A 26,692-nucleotide genomic window follows, 5' to 3' on the forward strand; every position below is an offset into this window, starting at 1 on the left:
TTCACAATAGAATCCCACATCACATAATTTGTGTCATTGAACTTTATGGGACTGAGGGTGGTTGTGTTAAATTATGTAATTAGTATATATATTGAAATACATGTACATATGTACTATGTATATATGTACATGTATCTCAATATATATATATATATATATATATATATATATATATGAATATATTTTCTTATTTCTTTTTTGTTTCTTTTTACTCGAAAAGGGTATTTTTGTAAATTCCTATTTTACACATATTCCCCTTGGAATATGATTGTAATTCTTCTTTTTTCTTTTTCTTTTTCTTTTTCTTTCTTGATTTTTGCGCCACATAGGGTGGCTCCCCAAAGAGTCATTGGGGAGCCTCCAACGGTCACATATGTGACCGTTGGGGGCTCCCAACGACTCTCTTGGGAGCCCCCTTTTGTGGCTCCTTTATGTGCTTATAAATAGGGGTTTCACCCCTTTGTATTTCTTATGGCTTTGAGTCAAAGCCCAAGGTGCTCAATAAAGTGGTTCCAATATTTTTATGCCTTTGCGCATTTGTGAGTTGTGCTTTTGTGCACAAGTGTTCTAAAGTGTTCTTATCGTGCATGTGTGCCGAGTTTGTTATCAAGAATATTAAGGTCTTGATCTTAGTATCTTGTTAGAGATACTTTTACATGGTATCAGAGCCTCGTTGAAGAAGGGGGATCGTGCATCTCTTCATTTTTTGAAGTGCCTCAAAAAATGTGCCTTCAAACTATTAGAATTTGAAGTGGATATTCTTCTTCGGGCAATATTTTAGAAGCCTCTTTCGGCAAGAAAGACTTGAAAATCTTTTGAGGTACGTGTTATTTTCTATCTTCTACCCTCTCTAATGGGTGAAAAGGACTCTCACTTCTCCCTTCGTTTTAAACTTAGTGGTTTGAACTATCATGTTTGGGCCGGCAATATGGAAGCCCATATCAAAGGAAAGGGCCTTTGGGGGTACGTTCAAGGTTCAATACCGGAACCCGAACCCGAACCCAAACTTACAATCATTGAAAAAGGGGATATTAAGATTCTTGAAGGGGAAGATAGACAAAAAGCCCTAGAAAATTACTCAAAAAAACATGAGTGGGAGATAAAGAACTTCAAGATCTTGTCTTGGATTTTTTCATCCACAGAAACCAAGATTGCACAAACTATCGTGGTATAAAACTCATGAGTCATACTATGAAACTTTGGGAGAGGGTGATTGAGTCTAGGTTGAGGAAGGTTGTCATGATATCGGAGAATCAGTTTGGTTTTATGCCTGGAAGATCAACTATGGAAGCTATACATCTTCTTAGACAACTTATTGAAAGATATAGAGAGAGGAACAAAGATTTGCATATGGTTTTTATTGATTTAGAAAAGGCATACGATAGAGTACCTAGGGACGTTCTCTGGTGGACAATGATGAAGAAAGGTGTTTCTCTCAAGTACATTAGTATAATTAAAGATATGTATGAAGGAGTAGTAACCAATGTCCGCACTTGTGGAGGGGTGACAACCAATTTTCCGATAACGGTTGGGTTACATCAAGGATCTGCTTTAAGCCCTTTCCTATTTGCGATAGTGATGGATGAGCTTACGAGATCAATTCAAGAAAATGTACCGTGGTGTATGTTGTTTGCTGATGATATTGTTTTGATTGATGAGTCTAGAGCTGGGGTTAATGCTAAGTTAGAATTATGGAGACAGATATTGGAAGCTAGAGGTTTTAAGTTGAGTAAGAGTAAGACTGAATATATGGAATGTCGGTTTAGTAAGCAACGAAGTAGTGATGGGAGTGTAGTGAAGCTTGGTGAGCAAGAAATACCGGTGAATGATTATTTCAAATATTTGGGATCCATCATTCAAAAGTATGGAGAAATTGATGGAGATGTAAATCATAGGATAAAGGTTGGGTGGATGAAATGGAAAAGTGCAACTGGAGTGTTGTGCGATCGTAGAATGCCATTGCGGTTGAAGGGTAAGTTTTATAGGACGACTATTAGACCCGCTTTACTATATGGTACGGAATGTTGGGCTGCCAAGAGACATCATATTCAAAAAATGAGTGTAACTGAGATGCGGATGCTTAGATGGATGTGTGGAAATACAATAAAAGATAAGATTCAGAACGAGGAGATACGTAAGAAGGTAGGTGTTGCACCCATTGAAAATAAGATGCGAGAGAATCGTTTACGATGGTTTGGACATATTCGGCGAAGGCCTAATGATGCTCCAGTTAGAAGGTTGGAGAAATGGGAAAAGAGGTCGGGGTAAGCCTAGGAAGACTTGGATGGAGATGATAGGAAAGGATATGAATGCTTTGAACCTCACCGAGGACATGGCATTGGATAGAAATGATTGGAGGAAAAGGATTCATGTGGAAGACGCAAAATGAATTTCTTTTTTGGTTCATATCGCTGACCCCAATTGTTTTGGGATGAAGGCGTAGTTGTTGTTGTTGTTGTTGTAGAAACCAAGATCAACGCCAACATCATTAAGTTTAAGAAGGCCCCCGAAGCTTTGTTGTACCTTGAAAAAATGTTTACTTTAAGGAATTTATCTCACAAATATTACCTCCAAAAGAAGGTTTTGACCCTTCAACAAAATGATTTGTCTATTCGAGAATATTTTGCCGAACTATTGTCTATTTGGGATGAGCTTACTATGCTCGAACCAAAATGGAGCGGAGAAGCAATTGAGTTAAGACACAAACAACTAGAGGAAGATCGATTCTTCAATTTTCTAAATGGACTTAAACCCGAATTTGAACAAATTTGCTCCTCTCTTCTATCCGCCTTCACATTTGCCTCTATTGAAGATGTAATCACCAAGCTAAGTGGTGAGGAAACCTGTATAGGGATTAGTAAGAATAATCCTAGCATCCTTGCTACATCATCTTCTCAAGATGATTGTGAAGGGGTTAATGCTGTGTCAACACCCGAGAATAATATGAAGGCCTACAAACCTCCTTATTTCAAAGATCAAGCTCAAGGAGGAAATGATCGATATGGCAAAAGAGACTATAGCAAATTAACTTGCCATTTTTGTAAAGAATCCGGGCATATCAAACCCATTTGCCCCAAATGGAAGAAAATTCTTGTTGCGGCTATGGCATCCCAACCAGAGGAACGACCATCTTCATTAAATGGGTCTCTTTCCCTTCAACAAATTGTGGATGCTCTACAACCTCTTCTCAAGGGAGGCATTTCCGGAGCCGCTATGTCATCCTTCTCACCTTCTGGTAAGACGTCTTGGTTCTTAGATTCCGGTGCATTTTTTCATATGACTCCAAATGCTTGTTCTCTTTTCGATTTTTCTAAAAATTCTCTTTCATCTTTTGTCTCAATGGTGGATGGAACACCTCTTGAAATTAAAGGAATAGGCAATTTTGAAGAACAAGACTTCTTTATTCCAAAAATTTGTCTTATACCAAAACTAAACTTAAATTTACTTTCGGTCTTTCAACTCTCGGACTATGGTTGCGATATAAAATTCTCTTCTAATAAATGTTGGATACAGGATCGCCAGTCCGGAAAGTTGATTGGGGAAGGCTCTAGGAGAGGAGACCTCTACTATGTTGATTTTCTCCAAATTTTCAAGAACCAGTTTTGTAATGTTGCTCAAAACAAAGATATTCATGTATGGCATAAGAGACTGGGGCATCCCAACATTGTTAAAATCTCTTATTTGCCTTTTATTAAGCATCTTTGTAATGAGAATTTTGTATGTAATGAATGTATTCTTGGAAAAATGAAAAGTCTACCGTTTACTCAAAGATCCATGTTTACAATAAAATCTTTTGAAATTGTTTACTCCGATGTATGGGGTCTGGCTCCTGTGATATCTAAAAGAGGTTTCTCATACTATGTTATTTTTGTGGACGATTACACTAGATTTTGTTGGATATATTTTCTTAAACATAAACATGAAGTTTTTTCAATTTTTAAAACATTTCATATGATGATTTTAAATCAATTCAATGGAAGTTTAAAAATTCTTAGAACCGATTCCGGTGGCAAATATCTTTCAAATGAATTCAAAAGTTATCTTGAAAGTCATGGTATTCTCCATCAAAATCTTACCCCAAAACCCTACAACAAAATGGGTTGGCTGAACGAAAACATAGGCATATCATTGAAACTACTAGAACCTTGCTCATTTATCAGAATATTCCAAAAAGACTCTGGGCTGAGGCAGCCCTTACATCGGTCTATCTCATAAATAGACTCCCATCAAAAAATTTGAACAAGGTTTCCTTATTTGAACGATTGCATGAAAAAGAACCTGATTATAGCATGTTAAGGGTTTTTGGATGTAAATGTTTTGTCCTTACTGATAAAAATGACAAACTCTCCCCCAAGGCCATTCCTTGTGCCTTTCTTGGTTATTCTGAAACTCAAAAGGGTTTTCGGTGTTATGATATTAAAAATGATAAACTATGTCTCTAGTGTAATGAAATGGTGGTCTTCAACAAATGCACAAATAAATCACAAACAAGTGTCTATTGGAGACACTACAAGCATGACCCTTGAAAGGGTATAAAGGGAAGAACACTTGAAAAATAAATAATACTTTATTCATGAACAAAATGCTTAAGAAGCATAGTAATTTACATTGAAGGGGTTCACCCCTATATATACAAAAAATGGGAGAGAGAGGAGAGCTCATTTTGAGCTCTCCAAAAAGAGACGTTGGATTCCAACGTCTCTTAATATAGCTGTTGGACTACAGTCCAACAACATTTATTATTATAGTTGTTGGACTATAGTCCAACAACATTTATTATAGCTGTTGGACTACAGTCCAACAGCTACTTGCACAGTCAAGTTCCAACAGGAACTTGACTGGATCAAAATATCTAGTTTCTATTGAACTAGATGCTAAAAAAGAAAATAAAAAAATAGAAAAAGAAAATAATAAAAGAAAATATAATAATATTAAATAATATATATATATATATATATATATTGCAATTTACATTTTAACACTCCCCTTCAAACTTACGGTACAATGAGCGAAAGTTTGTCTAAGAGGAAGTGAAATCTAGGAGCAGCGAGAGGCTTGGTGAAGAAGTCTGCTAATTGATATTCTGATGTAACATATGGCAGGTCAATGGTTCCATGTAAGTATTCCTCTCTGACATAGTGACAGTCCATCTCAATGTGTTTAGTGCGCTCATGGAATGTCCGGTTGCTTGCAATGTAGATCGCACTTTTGTTATCACAGCACATCTTTGAAGCTTGCGTTGCTTTAGCTCCCATATCTACTAGCAATCGTCTGAGCCAAACAACCTCCATAGTGGTGGTTGTCATGGCTCTGTATTCAGCTTCGGTGGAGGAAAGAGAGACTTTCTGCTGCTTCTTGCACCTCCACGAAATTAAGGTTTCACCTAGGAACACACAAAAACCAGTAGTTGAGTGTCTATTATTGGGATCACCTCCCCAGTCAACATCAGTATATGCAATTAAATTTAATGAAGATGAAGCAGACAAGAAGAGTCCTCGTGAAAGAGAGGATTTTAAGTATCTAATAATACGCAAAATCGCTCCCATGTGCACGGAGGTGGGATCATGCTGAAACTGACTGACTGTATGAACCGCATGAGTTATATCTGGTCTAGTAATGGAAAGATAAGAAAGAGCTCCAACAAGTTGTCTATAAGGAGTAGGATCATCAAGAAGTTCTCCATCATCAATTTTCATTTTAACATTGACAACTTCTGGAGTGTCTACTTTCTTATCATCTGTAATTCCAGACCTGGAAACGATATCAAGAGCAAATTTAGATTGAGATATCAAATACCCCCGAGGAGAATAAGCAACTTCAATGCCTAAAAAATATCTTAATAAACCTAAGTCAGTCATTTCAAAGTGAGTTTTAAGAAGTGATTTGATATTTGCAACTCCCTGTTTGTCGCCTCCGGTGATGATCATATCGTCCACATAGAGAAGAAGAATAATGATGCCTGCATCAGATTTCTTAACAAACAAAGCAGTGTCAGTTAAACAAGGTTGAAAACCAATATCAAGCATAACATGACTAAATCGGTCATACCAGGCTTTTGGAGCCTGTTTAAGACCATAAAGAGCTTTTTCTAGACGAAGAGCTTTACCCTTAGGGATACTAATACCAGGTGGGGCTTCCATGTATACTTCTTCAACGAGATTCCCATTCAGGAAAGCATTTTTGACATCTAATTCAAAGATAGGCCATGTTCTAATGGAGGCCAAGGCTATTAAAGTTCTAACAGTGGTCATACGGGCCACAGGAGCAAATGTTTCTTCATAATCGATGCCATACTCTTGGGCATATCCTTTTGCTACTAAACGGGCCTTATATCTTTCCAAGGTCCCATCACTTTTGGTTTTGACTTTGTATACCCACCTACAACCTATAGGTTTCTTACCCGGAGGAATATCTTGTATCGTCCAAGTATTGGCCTTTTCTAGTGCATCCAATTCTATTTTCATGGCTTCTATTCATTCTATATGATTTTTTGCTTGAGAATAGGATGATGGTTCAACATATGATTGTATTAATGTAATGGCGGCCCTATACGTGGGTGAAAAAGATTCATAAGACAAATTTTTCTGGAGGTTTAGAGATTCTAGACGTTCTTCTAGGTGGGACTTCAGAGTATTTTTGTAATGCACATGGAAGATTTTGCTCTATACGTCTTGAATATTGTAGACTAACATCCCTATGGATTTGCTCTTCATTATCATCATTTTCAACAACAATAGGACTTTGATCATTGTCAAGGTCACATCCAACATCACATTCATTGGATTTTGAAGTTGGATCAATTAAAAACGAGTATTCAGTGACATCCTTGGATTTTTCAAATTCAAAGAAGCTTTCTTTTTCCAAAAAAGATACATTTCTTGACACATATAATTTGTCATTTTGAAAATCGAAACACCTGTAGCCTTTTTGATTATCAGCATATCCTAAAAAGGCACATGGGATTGCACGAGGAGAGAGTTTATCATTTCTGTTGGTGAAAACAAAACATTTGCATCCAAAGACTCTTAATCTAGAATAATCTGGAGTTAAATTAACAAGCTTTTCTATTGGAGTTGTATTCTTTAATGAGGAAGATGGCATCCTATTAATGAGGTAGGTGGCAGTTAGGACCGCTTCAGCCCAAAAATTTTTTGGAACTTGATTTGCAATTAGCAATGTCCTAGTAGTTTCCATAATGTGCCGATGTTTGCGTTCGGCTAGGCCATTCTGTTGTGGAGTGTGTGGACATGATCTTTGATGTGTAATACCATGTAAATTGAGATAATCTTTGAATTCGTTGGACATAAATTCTCCCCCTGAATCAGTGCGAAAAACAGAAATATCATTTTGAAACTTATTTTTAACCATTTTATGAAATATTTGGAAGTTAGCAAAGACATCAGATTTATGTTTAAGAAAATAAATCCAAGTATGTCTCGAAAAGTCATCAACAAAAATGACATAATATGTATAACCACCTTTGAAAATAACTAGTGCGGGGCCCCAAACATCCGAATGTATTAAAAGTGGTCGTGAGGAAACAAAAGTTCTACTAAGAAATGGTAACCTTTTCATTTTGCCAAGAATGCAGTCTTTACAAGAAAAATTTTCAGAATTACAAAATTTTTCCAAACTTGGAAAATATTGAATTTTAGACATATGAGGATGGCCAAGCCTTTTGTGCCATAAATCCAATTCTAATTTCTGAATATTATAACAAAATGCATTCTTGGGTAATTCCAAAAAGTCCATGTAATAAAGTCCTCCTTCTCTATGGCCTTCCCCAATCAGCTTCCCTGACTGGCGATCCTGTACCCAACAACCATGAGAAGAGAAGGAGATATTACATCCATAATCAGATATTTGCGAGACAGATAAGAGATTCAAATTAAGTTTAGGGATATATCTAACTTCTGGGATAAAAAATCTTTTGGATTTTTGAAGATTTTCAAAACATCCTATTCCTTTTACTTCGAGAGATGTGCCATCGGCTGTAAAAACCTTTGACACACTTGAGTCATTTTTAAGACATTCGGATAGACTATTAACATTTGGGGTCATATGAAAAGAAGCACCAGAATCTAAAAGCCAAGGAAAGTTACCTGGACCGGAGAAAGATGCAACTGCCGCTCCAGTTGAGGCTTCAGTTGAGGAGGATACCCCTTTGAGAAGAGGTTGAAGGATTTCCATCAGTTGAGTCATAGACACAGGTGCATCTTGATCTTTTGACTCAGATGCAACTCTTTTTTCTTCTCTTCTTTTTAACTTTGGACATTGAGGCCTATAGTGCCCCGGTTCATGACAATGATGACAAATAACTTTTCTTTTATCAAAGTCGCCGTTTTGCCTTCCAAAATGAGGCGGCTTGTAAGTACGAGTATGATTCCCCGGTCTAGATACAGCTAAAACGGAGTCATCATCAACTTTTGGAGTACTTTTTCTAAGTCTATTTTCCTCCATAGTGAGCTCTTCTATAGTATCAACAATAGAAGGAATTTTTCCACGATATAAAAGGGCCGATTTGGTGGATTCAAACTCCGGCCTTAGACCATTCACAAATTGATAGAAATGTTCCATATCGAGTTGCTTTTGGCGAAGCTCGATGTATTCGGCACAATGCCATTTGGGCTCAAGAAGAGCCAACTCTTCCCAAAGTTCGGACAACTCATTATAATATTCTCGAATAGTTTTATCTTTTTGAGTCATTGTCCGAACTTTATCTTGTAAATTGCATACATGTGCAATATCTTTAAGGGAATACATGTTTTTGAGGTATTCCCAAGCCTTATCGGCATGCTCAAACTTAGCTAGACTAGAGCATTTTTTAATGTCTATGCTATTGATGAGCCATGACATAATTTTTGCATGCCCTATCCTCCATTCTTTCCATTTCTTTTCATAAGTGGCTAACGCCTTACTCTTCTCTTCTTCCGTTAGAGGAACCTCTTTATCACCCTCTTTCTTGGTAAGAGATAGTTTAGGTTCCAAATCGGAACCATCCACTATACCCCATAAACCTTTTCCCCAAATGTGGTGCTTCATAATCGAAGCCCACATTACATAGTTAGTATCATTTAGCTTCATAGGAATGATGGTGATCTTATCATTGTCATCCATCTTTTACAAGGGTAAGAGAGGAATAAATAGGAGGAGGAGAGAGAAAAATAAAAAGAAAAGAAAAAGAGTAGACAAAGGAATAAGAGAGGATACAAAACCAATTTTTTTTGTAGCACAAGTTCGCCTTTCTTCAAACAAATCTTCTTGAGCCAAGAACAAGGTGATGAAACACCTTTTGTAAATGTGGCACGGAAATCGAGGCGGAAGCACTTCAAGATCTAAGGATTTCGTAGCTCTGATACCATGTAATGAAATGGTGGTCTTCAACAAATGCACAAATAACTCACAAACAAGTGTCTATTGGAGACACTACAAGCATGACCCTTGAAAGGGTATAAAGGGAAGAACACTTGAAAAATAAATAATACTTTATTCATGAACAAAATGCTTAAGAAGCATAGTAATTTTCATTGAAGGGGTTCACCCCTATATATACAAAAAATGGGAGAGAGAGGAGAGCTCATTTTGAGCTCTCCAAAAAGAGACGTTGGATTCCAACGTCTCTTAATATAGCTGTTGGACTACAGTCCAACAACATTTATTATTATAGCTGTTGGACTATAGTCCAACAACATTTATTATAGCTGTTGGACTACAGTCCAACAGCTACTTGCACAGTCAAGTTCCAACAGGAACTTGACTGGATCAAAATATCTAGTTTCTATTGAACTAGATGCTAAAAAAGAAAATAAAAAAATAGAAAAAGAAAATAATAAAAGAAAATATAATAATATTAAATAATATATATATATATATATTGCAGTTTACATTTTAACATCTAGAAATGTGAGTTTTTTGGAAAATCTCAGTGGTTTCAAAAAACTTGAATCTAATGACGAGAATGTAGACTATTCTTTTCTATTTGATCTTTTAACTGAAGGTGATGAAACTAGTGATGATGAGTCAAATCAAGTGATAATGAAACCAGTCCTGTGCCCTCTTCATTTCATCATGTCAATGAGGAACCACATAGAGATCCCATAACCTATACTCATAAAGATAGAAATACTTTCAGAAGTGCCCTTGAAAGATATGATGATACTGGTGGGACTACTCCTCAAAGTGAGGAGAACTTTCGTAGGACCGAAAGACATAGAAAAACCCCTTCTAGGTTCATCTCATATGAGTCTTTTTCACCGAAACATAGAGTCTGTCTAAGCGCCATTCATTTTTACATAGAACCTAGAAACTTTGAGGAAGCACAGAAATGTGTTGCATGGATAGCCGCAATGGATAATGAACTCGAAGCTCTAAGAAAAGCCAAGACATTGGAATTTCAAGACCTTCCTAAAGGTAAGAAAGCAATAGGGTGTAGATGGGTATTTAAGGTTAAGACGAAGAGTGATGGGTCCCTTGAGAGATATAAGACTTGTTTGGTTGCAAAAGGATATAGTCAAGAACATGGGATTGATTATGAAGAGACCTTTGCCCGAGTAGCTCGAATGGTCACTGTCCGATGTCTTATAACCGTTGTATCAATCAACAAGTAGAACATCTATCAAATGGATGTTAAAAATGCATTTCTAAACGGAGATCTAAATGAAGAAGTATACATGGATGCTCCTCTTGGTATGAAGTCTCCTAAAGGAAAGGTGTTTCGCCTTCGAAAAACACTTTATGGTTTGAAACAAGCCCTCAAGGCTTGGTATGATAGGTTTAATTCTGTAATGATAGAAAATGGTTTTTTATCTTGTTTTACTGATACTGCTTTGTTTGTTAGAAAATCCAATGCAGGGATTGTTATTTTACTTATATATGTGGATGACATGCTTATAACCGAAAGTGATTTTAAAGGGATTAAAAGCATAAAATCAATTTTAAAGGATAGGTTTGAAATGTCTGACTTGGGATTTCTAACTTATTTTTTGGGTATTGAAGTAGCATACTCTCATAAAGAGTATTTTTTGTCTCAAACTAAGCTTGCATCTGAGATTATTGACAGGTCAGGTATTACAGATGATAAGGCTTGTGAAACTCCTGCTATAGTAGGAGCTAAAATGAAGATTAATGATGGTGTTCTTCTCTCCGATCCTACTCCCTACAAACAGCTTGTAGGATCGTTGATGTACCTAAGTATTACCAGACCAGATATCTCACATGCAGTTTATACGGCAAGTCAGTTTCAGCATGCACAAACTTTTGTTCACATGAGTGTTGTCTTATGGGGTTGTAAGATACCTAAAGGGTACTCTAAATAAGGGAGTTTTTCTGTTATCTTCTTCTGATTTAAAATTAATTGTTTATACTGACTCTGATTGGGGAGGTGACCCAAATAACCATCACTCCACCACTGGTTTTTGTGTGTTCTTAAGTGATTCACTGATCTCGTGGAGATGTAAGAAGCAACAAAAAGTTTCTCTATCTTCCACTGAAGCTGAATATCGTGTCATGTCAACTACTACCATGAAAATTGTATGGATCCATCAACTGCTTGAAGATATGGGGATCACTATTGAAGGGCCCACTAAGTTATGCTGTGATAACAAGAGTGCAATTTATATTGCCAAAAATCATACTTTCCACGAGCGGACTAAGCACATTGAAATGGTCTGCCATTATGTTCGTGAAGCTTATCTAAAAGGAATCATTGATCTACCTTATGTTACTTCAGAATATCAGTTGGCAGATTTCTTCACAAAAGCTTTATGTGCACCACGATTCAACTTTCTCCTTGGCAAACTTTCGGTCATCATGCCCTACGTTTGAGGGGGGTGTTAAATTATGTAATATAGTATATATATATATATTGAAATACATATACATATGTACTATGTATATGAATATATTTACTTATTTCTTTTTTGTTTCTTTTTACCCGAAAAGGGTATTTCTATAAATTCCTATTTTACGCATATTCCCCTTGGAATATGATTGTAATTCTTCTTTTTTCTTTTACTTTTTCTTTTTCGTTCTTTCTTTTCTTTTTTATTTTTCTTTCTTGGTTTTTGCGCCACATAAGGTGGCTCCCCAAAGAGTCGTTGGGGAGCCTCCAACGGTCACATATGTGACCGTTGGGGGCTCCCAACAACTCTCTTGAGAGCCCCCTTTTGTGGCTCCTTTATGTGCTTATAAATAGGGGTTTCACCCCTTTGTATTTCTTATGGCTTTGAGTCAAAGCTCAAGTGCTCAATAAAGTGGTTCCAATATTTTTATGTCATTGCGCATTTGTGAGATTTTGTGAGTTGTGCTTTTGTGCACAAGTGTTCTTATCGTGCATGTGTGCCGAGTTTGTTATCAAGAATATTACAGGTTGACTCATGATGATCATCCATGATGATGATAAAGAAAACAAGATGACAAAGCTCCTTTGAACACCACAAACTCTCAATGTAATGAAGTAGAATAAGTGCCCACACACCTCACAAGAGGCACAACTGCAAGCCACAAATGGGCACAATCACAAGAGCCACTAAAGGGCTAACAAGGGGGCACACAAATAAAAATAAATATTTTAATAATATCGAAAATGCATAAAATGCATTCGGTTACACGGGACAAGAGGTCCTATATATATATATATAGACAAAACAAGAGAGAGTGAGAGACCACTTATAGCCATTACGGAGCTCCCAATGGTTATAATGGTTAATGACCATTTTTCCCTTAACAATAAGAAAAAGGACAAAAAAACCTAAAAATTACATTCTAAAATAAAAAGAATAAAAAGTATATATATTTATATTTATATATATATAACATATATGTGTTCATATCAGTGTTGTGAAAAGCGTTGAGGCGTAGCGAGGCGCTCAACCAAAAATCGAGGCGAGGCGTAAGCCTTGAGGCGTAAAGCGTAAGCCTCAAAATTTTTTTTTGAAAACTTTTAAAAAATTATAAAAAAATATCTAAAAATACAAATAAATAAAGAAATGCGTTATTGATGAAATTGACAACCAATAAGAAATAGAAAATGTCAAATAAGTACTAAAAAATATAAGATTAACATATAAAAGTAACTAAAACCTGATTACATAACTAAAAAATATATGAGATTAGCCTACAAAAGTTAAAATATATGGGATTAACCTATAAAAGTTAAAATATATGAGATTATTCTAAAAAATATGAGATTAACATATAAAAGTAACTAAAAAATTGATTACATAACTGGAAAATATATGAGATTAACTAAAAGAAATTAAAATATATGAGATTATTCTAAAAAATATGAGATTAACGTATAAAACCAAACATCAAACCATGATAGTATATCATACACCTAACATCAAACCATGGCAGTAGAAGTAAATTTAGCCACAAACAACTTAGTTATTGTATTGTGGAATAATTAAAGATTGATAAAATTGATTAAATACTTAGTATCAAGAGCATTTACATTATTATGCCATAAAATAAGTTTGTTTGCATGTGCACACAGTGTTCTGGCCAATGAATGGAAACTCTAAATAAAGTAAAGTAAAAGGGTAAAGAAGACATGAGAGGGATCCCCAACATGAAAAGAGATCTGATATTTTTTTATGACATAAGAAGCGAACCAATACAATTAGCCAGAATCCTATATATTCCCAAACCTATACCATGTGCTTGAAGTTAGACTATTGGATTTGATTCCTGAATTAGTTATACTTGTCAAATTATGTGTTGAAAACTACGTTTCTATAAGCTAAGTAACCAGTGAAACTATGGTTCTCTTTACTGATCCAACTGTGATTTGCATCTTTTTATGAGACAGCGTGCAAAATACAACACTCCCAGTGTGGATGCTATTGAGAAAGCAAGAACAGTTCAACTGTTACAGTTGTATAAACTGCAGTGAAACAACCGTGACACTTTCATTAACGTGACACCCTTTTCTAAGATCTAGTTATTTAACTAATCCTAGGGATGATGTTTCTATATATATACCTATATATCCATTATTTTTGTAGAATAAGATTTAAGTCTGAGCAGCAAATTGGCCTATTGTTGGCCCATCTTTAAATTCTTGTATAATAGTCTACTGCACTTCTAATCTTACTAAAAGTGAATCTAACTTATTGCTTATGACTTGAATAGTAAATTCCAGGACAAACTAATTAAAGTTGAACGATTAAACCTATACAAAGATTCTCACAAAGCACATATGAACAGACACACCACAGGGAGCACTTTGGAGTGGAGATAATAATAGATCGATAAGAGAATCCTGGTATTAATTCTGTGTAAAAAGGTGAATGTGGATATGATGAACATATAAGTGATCACTTTATTGAAGGGGAAAAGTGGGCATGAAAATCAATTATATAATTTCCTTCTTCGATAGGCATGTATCTATGGATTATATATAGAGAGATTCAGATGGCATATGCTAGCTGTTGGAGAGTATAATTTGCTAATGACATAGGATAAAGTTAATTACCCACTTAGTTCTTAATTTCATAAGGGGGTTTACTGTTTTCATACAACTTGCAAAAGATTGGTGTTTGAGTTGGACTCCCACTGCATAAAAGTTAGAAAAAGTTGGAGAGAAAATTCAATAGGACAAAACCAGTGTTATTAAAAGCCTCACCTTGAGGCGCGTACGCCTCACCTTGAGGCGCGCCTCGCTCTGAGGCGTACGCCTCAAGGCGTATGAGGCGTGCGCCTCAGGGCTTTTGCGCCTTATGCCTGCGCCTCAAGGCACAAAGCCCCTCGCCTTGAGGCGAGGCGCGCTTTTTGCGCCTTGAGGCGCGTTTTTAATAACACTGGTTCATATACATATATATTTGTGTATATAAAAAATAAAAAAATAAGTAAAAAAATATCATGTTTAGACAAAAAATACATAAATAATAAAAGAAATAAGTAACAAATGTAAAATAAAGAAGAAAAATATATTTAAAATGTAAAAATAAATAAAACAGTAAAACTAATTGATAATAGCGTGATAATATTGTGATATTCTCATGATAATATCACAATATTATCAAATTGGTGATATTTTCAAAATATCGCTATATTTTACCTATATTATCATTCGCTGAATTTACACCTATAATGTCACGATATTTTGAAAATATCGCCGATATCTGTGACTTCACTTAAATACATATACACATTTTTACACTTTGCTGGCTTTGGATTCATCCATGGTCTGGTTTATAATATATTAAACAATTGACTATTGTGCTTTTATGTATCTTATGGTTCTCTTTAGTGTCTCCATGTGGACAATTGTGAAGTTGTGTATGAAGTTGAACTAATATGTTTAGGTCACTGCATATGCTATGTTAGGTTTTGTGAATGTTTGATTTCAATTCACTTGTCATATTCACCTTTTTTCTTTAAAGCTTTTTGTTCATGGCGGCTGGAGTACTTGGCTTGCGATTGTGCATATTGAATTCTTGAAGATGTCATGCACATACTTTTGCTGAGACAATTTAATATAATCACTTTATCCATTTTAATTCCTCAGGAATATTGTACCTTGCCCAAATCTTTCATTTGAAGGTATTATCTAAGAAAGCCTTCAGTTGATTTCTCTAGTGCATGATAATCATATCATCCACATAGGAGAGTAATACCAATACCACTAGGTCTTTAGTAAATAAATAATGAATCGTCAACTGGCACTTTGTTGAAGCTGCAATTCTTAATTGCATCGTACAAACTCTGATACCATCCTGGAGGCTTGCTTTAACCTATATGTTGACTACTCTAAATTGCACATGTACTTATTTGGATTGGTCTAGCTAAATTCTAGAGGTTGCTCCATAAATACCTCTTAATTTAACTATGTAAACACTAATAATACATTTTTAACATAGAGTTGATATAGAGACCAGTTATGAGAGAAAGCAAATGACTATACCATCATCCTTATATTTAACCTTATAAACACACTTGTATCTAATAACTTTTTGGCTTCTCTACGTCTGTACAATGTCCCAAGTATCATTATTGTCCATGGCTTCAATTTTTTTAGCCATGGCTTCATCCCATCGAGTATCTTTGGCTGCCTTATAATATGTAAGTGGCTCTCTAACCTTCATGAGTTCACTTTAAAATACATGAAATTCAAAAGAGAAGTGTTCATAAGAAAAAAATCTATTAATCAAATATCTGATCCTTCTGGAACACCTTAGTGCATGCACAATCAAGTCATTTGGACTGGTTAGGTGCTACGGTAGGCATATCAGCAAGGGCTGGATTATGGATTGTGCTGTTTTGGCTTGCTTTTGATAAATTATCATTGGCATCTCGGCATTCTGCACCTTTTAATCAACTTCTACCATCATCTGGAATTTCTTGCATCTAATTTCTCGGTGTGCATCAAAGTTCACTTAAGTCTTCCCCTCGATCATTCAGCTGGATGTCATTTCCCAATGTTTCTTGGAAAGAAAACCTGCTCCTCTCTTTTCTCTAATAAGACGGGTCCTGCACTTGTTAATCTCAAAGAAGAATTGGACTTTGATTCATCAAATATAACATGTTTAGAAATGAGAACCCTGCATCTTTTCAGAGAATATTACTTGAAGCCTTTTTGAAAGTCATAGTAACCAACAAATGCACAAATCTCTGATATGAAACATAATTTTCTCCTTTGGGATTTATCAATATGAACATAGCATATGCAGCCAAAACTGCATATTAAATAATTACCTAGGGCTGTTTTGGACAAATTCAGGGGGACATTGTTCAATATCTACAAAGGCTGCCTATTAATCAAGTATGCGGCAATATATAATGCTTCAGCTCATAAAAACTTATTATGCCAATGCCATTATTGAACATGAGAGATGGGCCAATTTCAGTGATATATCTATACTTCTCTGCTACCCATTTGGTTGCAGGGTATTCGGTTAAGAACACGGTTGCTTTATCTCATTGTTATTTAAGGTTTAAATTCATTCGGTGTGTATTCTCCCACTCCATCACATTAGAGAATACCAATATTTTCTTGAATTGATTTTCTACAAAGGTTTTGAACTTTGAAATTTTCAAGCATTTCAGATTTCTGTTTATAAAAAATAAACTAAAGTAAACCAGCAGTATCATCAACAAAATTCATATGAAAAGATGTGTCAGATAAAGAATTAATAGGCGAATGCCCCCATACATTATAATGAACCAATAAGATAATGAAGAAGCTCTTTTATTATTTAATTGAAAAGGAAGTCTAATATGTTGACCCAACACCCTTCACCAATAAAACCGCTGGTTTGACCATGCAATGAAAGGATATATAACCCATCTTACTCAACTTATTGACTGACTCAAAGGAACAGTGGCCTAATCTATGATGCCAAGCATCTTTGTTGATACCTTGACTGACTAACAACAAATCGTGCTTCTTTTGAGGTTGAACATCAATCACATAGAGATGCAACAAAGCATTGCTATTATAGATAGGGGGCCCAATCAATGTGATTGGCTAGCTTGAGATACCTTATGTAAGGGGCAATTATTCCTTCTAGACAAATTGGGGATATCAAGTTGCTTCAGTAAACGGTAAATTAGGTATGTTAAGGGCTGCACTAGGTGATGAAGAGTCCATCTCAGAAAGGAGAACCAAAGGATATCAAAGACATGAAATCAATAGGAATAAAGAGAAAGGCTGCTGAAAAAAATCAGAAGAAGGCTAAGCAAAGAAAATACAGCTGCTGAAAATTGAGATGGCAGTGACATCAATAATCGGCTGGCTGGCGTCTGCAATCACATCAGTTATCTGTGGTGTTTAGAAGAGAAAAGAGGAAGAGAAGAAAAAGAAGAGAGGAAAGAAGGAAAATAAGAAAAAGGAAGAAAAGATACAAAGAAGGGGTGAAAGAAATAAAGGAAGAAGGAAAGAAAGGTAAGTGGAGAGTAAAAAAGGGGCTGCAGGCAAGAAAATACAGTAAAAAAGCTTAAGGAAGAAGAAAAGAGGGAGATATAGATGGACGCAAACATGCTTTGATGCCATGAAAGTCAGTAGTAGCCTTTTCTAATGGAGGTTACAGTTGTCTGGAGACCCAAAGTTGTCAACACTTAGAATTCTTCATTTATATGAAAACCCATAAAAGGAGCAATTACTTGTGAGTCACAAATGTGTACCAAAATTATGATATGCCACTCATAAGTGGCTCAACATAACTAAAATAAAACTAAAAAATATTACCGCCATGATTATGCACCAATAATAGAAGTTCTGAAAATGCCACTGGTAGTACCAAATATTACAAAACTGCCATGCATAATAAGCTACATTTCAACACGTACACCCAATGTTGTTTGTATCGTACGATACGTATTGTATCGATGCAAGAGATCGATACGATACACACCTGTATATCGATAAGGGTGTGTATCGTAGGTGTATTCACATATATTGTACCAGTGTTGTTAAATGCACACGCCTCAAGGCGCAAAGGGTGCGCCTCGTCTTGAGGCGCTAGCGTAAGGTGTATTTGCCCTGAGGCGTACGCCTCATACGCTATGAGGTGTGTGCCTCAAGGTGAGGTGCGCCTCAAGCATGAGGCGTACACCTCATATTTATTGGGTCAAATGGGGGTCAAAGCCCCCATTTGACCCAATTTTAAGGCTAAATAGCCCTCTCGGTCTCCATTGAGACCACCAGTTATACAACTATACCGTTGGGTTTTTGTTAAAATATGTTACACACACACATATATATATATATATATATATATATATATATATATTTCTTTTGTAATACCCAATAGGGGCAAATTAGTCTTTTCACATTGTACATGCATATCCTAAAAGATATGTTCTTTTTCTCTTTTCTTTTTTTCCTTTTTTCTTTTTACTTTTTTTCTCTCTTACTTTATTGGTTGAGAGGGGTCCACAAAGAGTCGTTGGACCCCTCCAACGGTCATAAATATGACCGTTGGAGGGGCTCCAACGACTCTATGGGAGCCCCTCCTTGGGTCCCTTTGTGTGTATAAATAAGGGGCTTGGCCCCATGTATTCTTTAAGTTTCTTGTGAAGCCTCATTTGAGTGGAATATATTTTTCCACCTTATTTTGTGTGTTTTACCACTTTTGTGGTTTATTGCAATCTTGCCCATTAGTGGCTTCTTGTGTATGTGTGTGCGCTCGTGCTTGCTCTTGGAGATATCGCCTCACTTATTTGGCACTTCATTACAGTTTTAACATGCAACACCCCAACACAAGATGACATGAACTAGCTGCTCCTACCAGACAAGCGGAGCCCCCGTTGGTTAGAGATTGATTTTTTTGGCTGCTTTCTAAACATATCCATGATTGCCTTTGATTTTAGTCTGTCTTACTTTAATGCCACATTCTAAAAGTTTACTACACGATACCAAATTGCAATTTTTGTGGGTTCATTTGAAGTTTGAACTTTTTTTATTGACAATCAAAACCTTGTCAAATGATACTGATGGACATCCTGTATTTTTGGATTTAAGTATGGTGTCATAACATTATCTTTTAATTAATCATAAGCTTAATCATATCATAAACATGGCTATTTTATATATCACTTTTTCATTCTTCAATTCAAAAGGCATCACTATATAACAATCAAGTTGCATTTATGTTACTTTTACATGTTGATCTCATATTTTTCGGTATTTATTTGAGATTTTTTATTTCTTGTTGGTTGTTGCTTCATCAATAAAGCATTTTTTTATTTATTTATAATTTTAGATATTTTTTATAGTTTTTTTTTAAGTTTTCAATTTTTTTGAGGCTTACGCTTTACGCCTCAAGGCTTACATCTTGCCTCAATTTTTGGTGGAGCGCCTCGCTTTGCCTCAATATTTTTCACAACATTGTATGATATGGTGCCTACAAACTTAAAAATGGGCAAAATCGTGCTTTTATGTTTTCGGTTTTAAAGAGCTTTTGAGGGCCGATACCCTCATTCACATAGAACATATTGGAGAGCATCCCTCACACCCTAGGAGCTGTGAGACCATTTTTGGGGCTGATCTTTGCGCCAGAGAGAGGGCTTTCATGATTTCGTCAAGTAAGAATGCATTTCCATGTTTTTTCAACCAAAGAAGTGGGTTAAGGTCAGTGTTATGAAAAGCGTTGAGGCGTAGCGAGGCGCTCCACAAAAAATCGAGGCGAGGCGTAAAGCGTAAGCCTCAATTTTTTTTAAAACTTTAAAAAATTTATAAAAAAATATCTAAAAATACAAATAAATAAAGAAATGCTTTATTGATGAAATAACAACCAATAAGAAATAGAAAATCTCAAATAAGTACTAAAAAATATGAGATTAACATATAAAAGTAACTAAAAACTGATTATATAATTGGAAAATATATGAGATTAACCAAAAAAAGTTAAAATATACTAAGAAACTTATTACATAACTGAAATAACTGAAAAATATATGAGATTAACCTATAAAAGTTAAAATATATGAGATTATTCTAAAAAATATAAGATTAACATATAAAAGTAACTAAAAAATGATTACATAACTGAAAAATATAAGAGATTAACCAATAAAAGAAAAAATATACTAAGATACCATTTACATAACTGAAAAATATATGAGATTAACCAACAAAAGTTAAAATATAGGAGATTATTCTAAAAAATATATGAGATTAACCAACAAAAGTTAAAATATATGAGATTATTCTAAAAAATATGAGATTAACATATAAAAGTAACTAAAAAACTGATTACATAACTGGAAAATATATGAGATTAACCAACAAAAGTTAAAATATACTAAGAAACTGATTACATAACTGAAATAACTGAAAAATATATGAGATTAACCTACAAAAGTTAAAATATATGAGATTATTCTAAAAAATATGAGATTAACATATAAAAGTAACTAAAAACTGATTAAATAACTGGAAAATATATGAGATTTGATGAGTTGTGGAGCCTGATTAAGAGTTTTTGCCCTTACAGGAGGGGGGTGGGTCTGGAGGCTCCCCCCGGCGCGGGTCCCGCTGCGCGTTCAGCGGGCGGGGGTCCAGGGGAGCTTAACCAACAAAAGTTAAAATATACTAAGAAACTGATTACATAACTAAAATAACTGAAAAATATATGAGATTAACCTACAAAAGTTAAAATATATGAGATTATTCTAAAAAATATGAGATTAACATATAAAAGTAACTAAAAAACTGATTACATAAGTGGAAAATATATGAGATTAACCAACAAAAGTTAAAATATATTAAGAAACTAATTACATGACTGAAATAACTGAAAAATATATGAGATTAACCAACAAAAGTTAAAATATAGTAATATACTAAGAAACTAATTACATAACTAAAATAACTGGAAAATATATTAGATTAACCTACAAAAATATTTTTGATTATGTCTCAGAAGTCTTGTTATAAAAAAAAATAAAAATTTTTGTGCCTGAGGCTTGCGCCTTGAGGCACTGAGGGCCGTGCCTCAAAGCAAGGCACGCCTTTTGCGCCTCAAGGCATGTTTTTGATAACACTGGTTAAGGTAAAAAAAATGCATTTCTACCATTTTTTCACTCAAAAAAATGGGTTAATGTAAAAAATCTTTATTATGAGTAATATTACAAAGCTACTCTCCAAAAAATTTGTCTCGGGGGGCGTTGCCCCCAACCCCCACTAACTTACTGCCAAGTTGGATCCGTGAAAATTAAAGTTTTATATCAAGGTAGAAATCAAGCTTTACACTCCAACAAAGATGGCATCAGATGATCTGACATGGCAATTAGATACTTAAGTAATGATTGAAAATCGAGTGCAACTATTATCATAATATTTTTGTTTATATAATATGAAAGTATGAGTCTTGTGGCATGTTCTTAATTGCAAGATATTTAATATTTTGCATTGTTCTTGTGAGATAGTTGATGTTTGATGATGTCTTATGCAGCTCATAGACATAAATGCTTCATACGTGATTTTATGGTTGCATTTTGTGCATTTCATCATTGTTTAGTGTGTTATGATTTTTTAGATTTTTTGCTATTTTTCTGATTTATTTTAGATTTTTTTTTAAATTTATGATTTTTTATGATACGATATAATACATATCTTTTTTTGGGTCCAACCGATTTGGGTTACGATACGATACTTAGAACCTTGCATACACCCACACACGTAAATTGTAATAGTCAACTTATTGGTGCCAAGGCTTTCCTTACTGTGCTTCTGCTCATCCCTTTATCCACATGCCAAGGTAAAGTTCAACAAATTAATGAGTCCCATGAAATGCTGGCTTAATTTTATCTTAGGTATTTCCCTCCTTTTTGAGCATGGAATTAGTCACAAAAGCTTTCTTTATGTGGTGGTTTAAGCAAATACAAAATCTAGGTTTGAAACTTTGAATATATTCAAATTCTGCTTCTGTTGTAGCAGATGAGCCATGGCTATCAGTTTATAAGTATTTGTCACTCTTCTTTAGACTTTCACATGTTGGAATAAGTGTTATTGAATGTTGGTTTAAGTTCTGTAGGATTTCAAGTGTTTTTAAGACAGTGATTCATCCTATATGTAGTGCAACAGAAGGCCCTGATCCTGTTTCAGAGGAGCTTGATTTAGTGAGGAAAATGAATATGGCAATCATTGAGGAGCGTTACAAAGATGCAGGTTTGAGGCAGTGACAGATCTGTACTTTTCTTTTCAAAGAGGGCATCTTTTGGAATTCAGTTGGATCAGAGTTTTTATTTTCAAAACCTGCTTTGTGTGTGAGGTGCTCGTTAAATTTCCTTCCCTTGTTTTGCAGCTTTGTGGAGAGATAAGCTCAACAAGCTTCGTCTGTCCAGACATGACCAGTAGCTCATTTTTTACTTGAAAGGTAAACTACTTTTGGTTGTTCTGGGTTTTTGATCCCAAAAGAACGTACATAATTACGCGTCATCTTTTGTCTCAGCCCTCAAGTGTTGTGACAAAGAGAATACTTGCATTTTGATCACCAACTATGGTTGAATTTGCTGTTTTAAAAATAGAGGTTACCTGCACAGGAAACCAAGTATGAGAAATAACTTATTTAGTCGTTTTTATAAAAAGGGTAATTCCTTTTATTTTAATTTTAATTGAGAGTATGAGGTGTTCTTTATGTATTATAGAGTCAATTTACTTTCTTTATCGATTGGTGATTGTCAGTTAGCTATATCATTGATTTTTGTTCTTATATTTTTGTATTTTTAGTTTGTAACTTCAAATCCAGATGCATTTCGTAATATATATATATATATATATATATATATATATATATATATATATATATATATATATATATATATATTGTATTTGTATTCTGTTAGATGAAATCTGGCTAAGTTGCCAGGTCTGATCATACCAGGTCCATTCAGATATAGGCCCAACTACAACCAGGTCCAATTGGGTGGTCAGTTCTGATCAGACTTAGGTTCGTTCAGTCACAGGTCCAACCAGTCCTAGATCCAGTTGACCCCTAGTTAGTTTAACAGGTTCAATCTGTTCATTTAGACCCAGTCTAATCAAACATAGATCCATTCAAACCCAGGTCCAATTAGACTAAGTCTGTTTGGGTTGCCATATCAAATCATACCTAGGTCCATTAAAGCCAGGAATAAGACATGAGTCTAAGCAGAACCTAGTCCAATTTGGTTGCCAGGTTGGTTAGACTTTGCCTAATTAGGCCTAGGTCCATTCAATATCACTGTACCAAGCTAAGATTTAGGAATTCTGAAATTAACTTGATAAAAGTAGTTCATTTCATGTTTCTCTGTTCATCTTCACACATTACAGATACACCCAGACATGTAATTATCAGTATGATTGAAAGCTTGCATCAAAAACCATATTCCACTTATACTTCACATCGTACACTTTTTTACCATTTATATTTGTCATTGGTTACGTTATTGATACTGTCAAAATGAGATCTTCATTCTTATATTTTATGTGATGAATCTGTGAATACTTTTGGAAATAAATATTTTAATATATTACTCCTTTTACTAAAGCAGGTCTTCTTAAATTGGGGACAGTAAATGAGAAAGCTGCATTGAACTACCAAGGCAGTTATGTACAGGTCTGCTAATATCAAGTTATCTAAATGTATGTGTATATTACAGCTAATGTGCACCATTGGCTTTGTTTTAAGCATTTTGGCAAATCAACTTTTTATAAAGAAATATCATTGTCCCTACCATGGGAAGAAATCTGTGCACATCTAATTTACTTATCTTGAATCGGTTGTTCATAAAAAATCCATGTGTGGAAATGTTGTCACTATATCTCTACAACTTTTGAAAAATTGTGCTCGCTTTTGTGGCTAAATATTCAATTCTTAAACGTTATTTTCCAAAATTATGATTCAGGCGATTTTAATAGATAACAATGCATGCACTTGGCATAATGGATTCTGACTTTTTCTTCGCTGAATAATAAGAGAAGGGGATAAAATCCTTTATAGCTAAGGGAGCTTGCCTATATTTAGCTGATTTTCTTGTGCCCTATATTCTCTGTTTAAAGTTTGAATCGTAATTCAAACTCAGTGACTTCTTTTTTTGTGGTTCTGATCCTCATGGGAAATGTCATTGATGGTAAAGTTCTTATTTCCACTGATAGGACTCATTTTCAACCTCTGTTTGTTGACTGTAACTATGTGAAGGACAACTATTTTTTTGCTTTCCATACTTTCTATGTTTTTGGCTGTATAGGAGCTAATAATTGGGACGGAATCACCCTTTGTCTTATTGTACTTTTGAGAGGTTTCTGTTCCATTTGTAATCATGACACATCATGGCGTAATAGTTACTTGGAATTGAGGATAGTGATTGTTTTATTCAAGGGACTATCAAAATAAATATGATGGGCTAAAGAATCCAAGTTTCTGAATTAAACAAATTTTGTGCCTGCATCTTTAAAAAAAATCATGGTCGTGGGTATCATTCTGCATCGATTCATTGCATGTCATTCATATAGACTGGCTATGTTAGATTAGAAAGGTAAAGTATGACCCAATGTGGTGTCCCTCATATAGACTGGTTAGATTAGAAAGGTAAAGTATGACCCACTGTGGTGTCCCTTGCCGCAAGGTCGAAGCTGGGTTTACTCCCCGGTGGGCAGGGGGGACCTTAAGGGTTTTACCAACCGAAGGCCAGCCAAGGTGCGGGTGGTGGTGGTGGGGGGGGGGGTGCTGAACATAGCTTATATCTCTTTGAAGACTTCTACAATTATACCAACAAGGACTCCTAGTAATAGTTAGGGAAACATATTTGTTGGGTTTTCTTCACCTTCCTCTCCTGCTTTAAGTCTCTTGTGAAACATGTGGCTGGTCAATTTGCATTGATGGAACTTTTCATGGCATAAGGTCAAAATCAACTACAATGGTTGGAATTCTTTGTCATTTAACTAGTGTCATCAAGCCTTGTTTATGTATAATGAGATTGGGGAAAAATGGGGATCTCATGAGAAGAAAGACCTGAGATTGAGAATACCATCTGTTTTGGATACATCTTTAAATCCCTATGAAGTTCAGCAGAAAGGAAAATAAAAGCAAAGCTCTACTAAATGTTGGGATGTAACTTCCCACATTTTCCATAATTATCATTTTATGGATAGGCACAATGCCCTACAACTTTTGAAATGTGCTTGATGTCTAAGTTTGTAAATATCCGATTTTAAAATGACCATGTCTAAGTTTGTAAATATTTGATTTTATAAGGATCATTTTAACCTTCACATGAGTGAATTTCTTAAGTTTGCTCGATATATCGGTACACTCCTCGGGTATTGCAAACTTTCATCAAAAGGTAAATTCTCACAATTTTTTTACAGACTTCATAATGTTCACCTGACCAAACTTTCTCTAACTGAAATCTGTTGTAACTTTGCAAATATTTCAATAAATTCATATATACTATGAACTTTTTGCAACTGAAACCTCTCGAAACTTCATAAATGTCTTACTAAATTTGCAAATATATTACGAAGTTCACATAACTAATTTTGCAAACTTTCTGTAACTGAAATTTGTTACAACTTGGTAAATATTTCACTAAATGTGCATATATAGTACAATGTTTGCATAACTAAATTTGCCAACTTTTTGTAATCGATATTTATCGTAACTTTGCAAATATTTTATTAAATTTGCATATATACAGATCTTATGCCTCATTTGCAGACTTTTTGAATATTCTTATATTGGACATGAGATTTGCAAATTTTTGAAGACTTAAATGAGAATCTCATATTTTTGTGAATGTATAAACATTGGCATGAATAAATTATTTTGACACTCTCTTTTCCTGCTTAATGAATAAATAAATGTATAATTCTAAAAATTGCTTTATGTTTTACTTGTTTATGTTATTTTGGCATTATCTCTTTCTAAATATTGATTTACTTTTAGGGATGTCTGTTTATCCTATGCATTGCATTTTATTTCTTGATGCTACTTGATTCTACTCTTGATCATAAATCTAATACATTTTATGGATCTTGTGTAAGATCTACAAATTTTGTAAATTTTTAATCAATATATATAGGATTTTTATATGGCAAATTCAACTTATATTATTTAACAATTTTAGTCAATTACAGTGGCATAGTAATTTCTTGGCTAATCAAAAAACATTTAATTATTAAATTTTAAGCATTTATTCATTAATTATGATTAATTAGTGTTTAATTCCTAATTAACTAGCATTTAAATAGAAATATGACTAATTA

General features: G+C 34.7%; 1 protein-coding gene across 2 annotated transcripts in view; it reads left to right on the forward strand.

Annotated features, from left to right (window-relative positions):
- Positions 1–26,692, forward strand: part of LOC149835797 (Wound-responsive family protein) — a 61,534-nt gene that overhangs the window by 22,687 nt on the left and 12,155 nt on the right. Inside the window, exons 8-10 of one of the 2 annotated variants that reach the window (XR_016432368.1) lie at positions 22,524–22,615; positions 22,752–22,823; positions 23,980–24,044. Coding sequence is in view for 1 of the 2 variants with exons in the window: in XM_090008754.1 (XP_089864880.1) it covers positions 22,524–22,615; positions 22,752–22,804 (145 nt within the window). In the remaining variant the exon portion in view is untranslated. Of the gene's footprint in view, positions 1–22,523; positions 22,616–22,751; positions 22,824–23,979; positions 24,323–26,692 lie in introns of those variants that run through there. The other variant, XM_090008754.1, reaches the window with a different exon arrangement.

Source organism: Nuphar pumila, chromosome 6, assembly GCF_984573655.1.
Source record: "Nuphar pumila chromosome 6, dmNupPumi1.hap1.1, whole genome shotgun sequence".
Classification (NCBI taxonomy): Eukaryota; Viridiplantae; Streptophyta; class Magnoliopsida; order Nymphaeales; family Nymphaeaceae; genus Nuphar; species Nuphar pumila.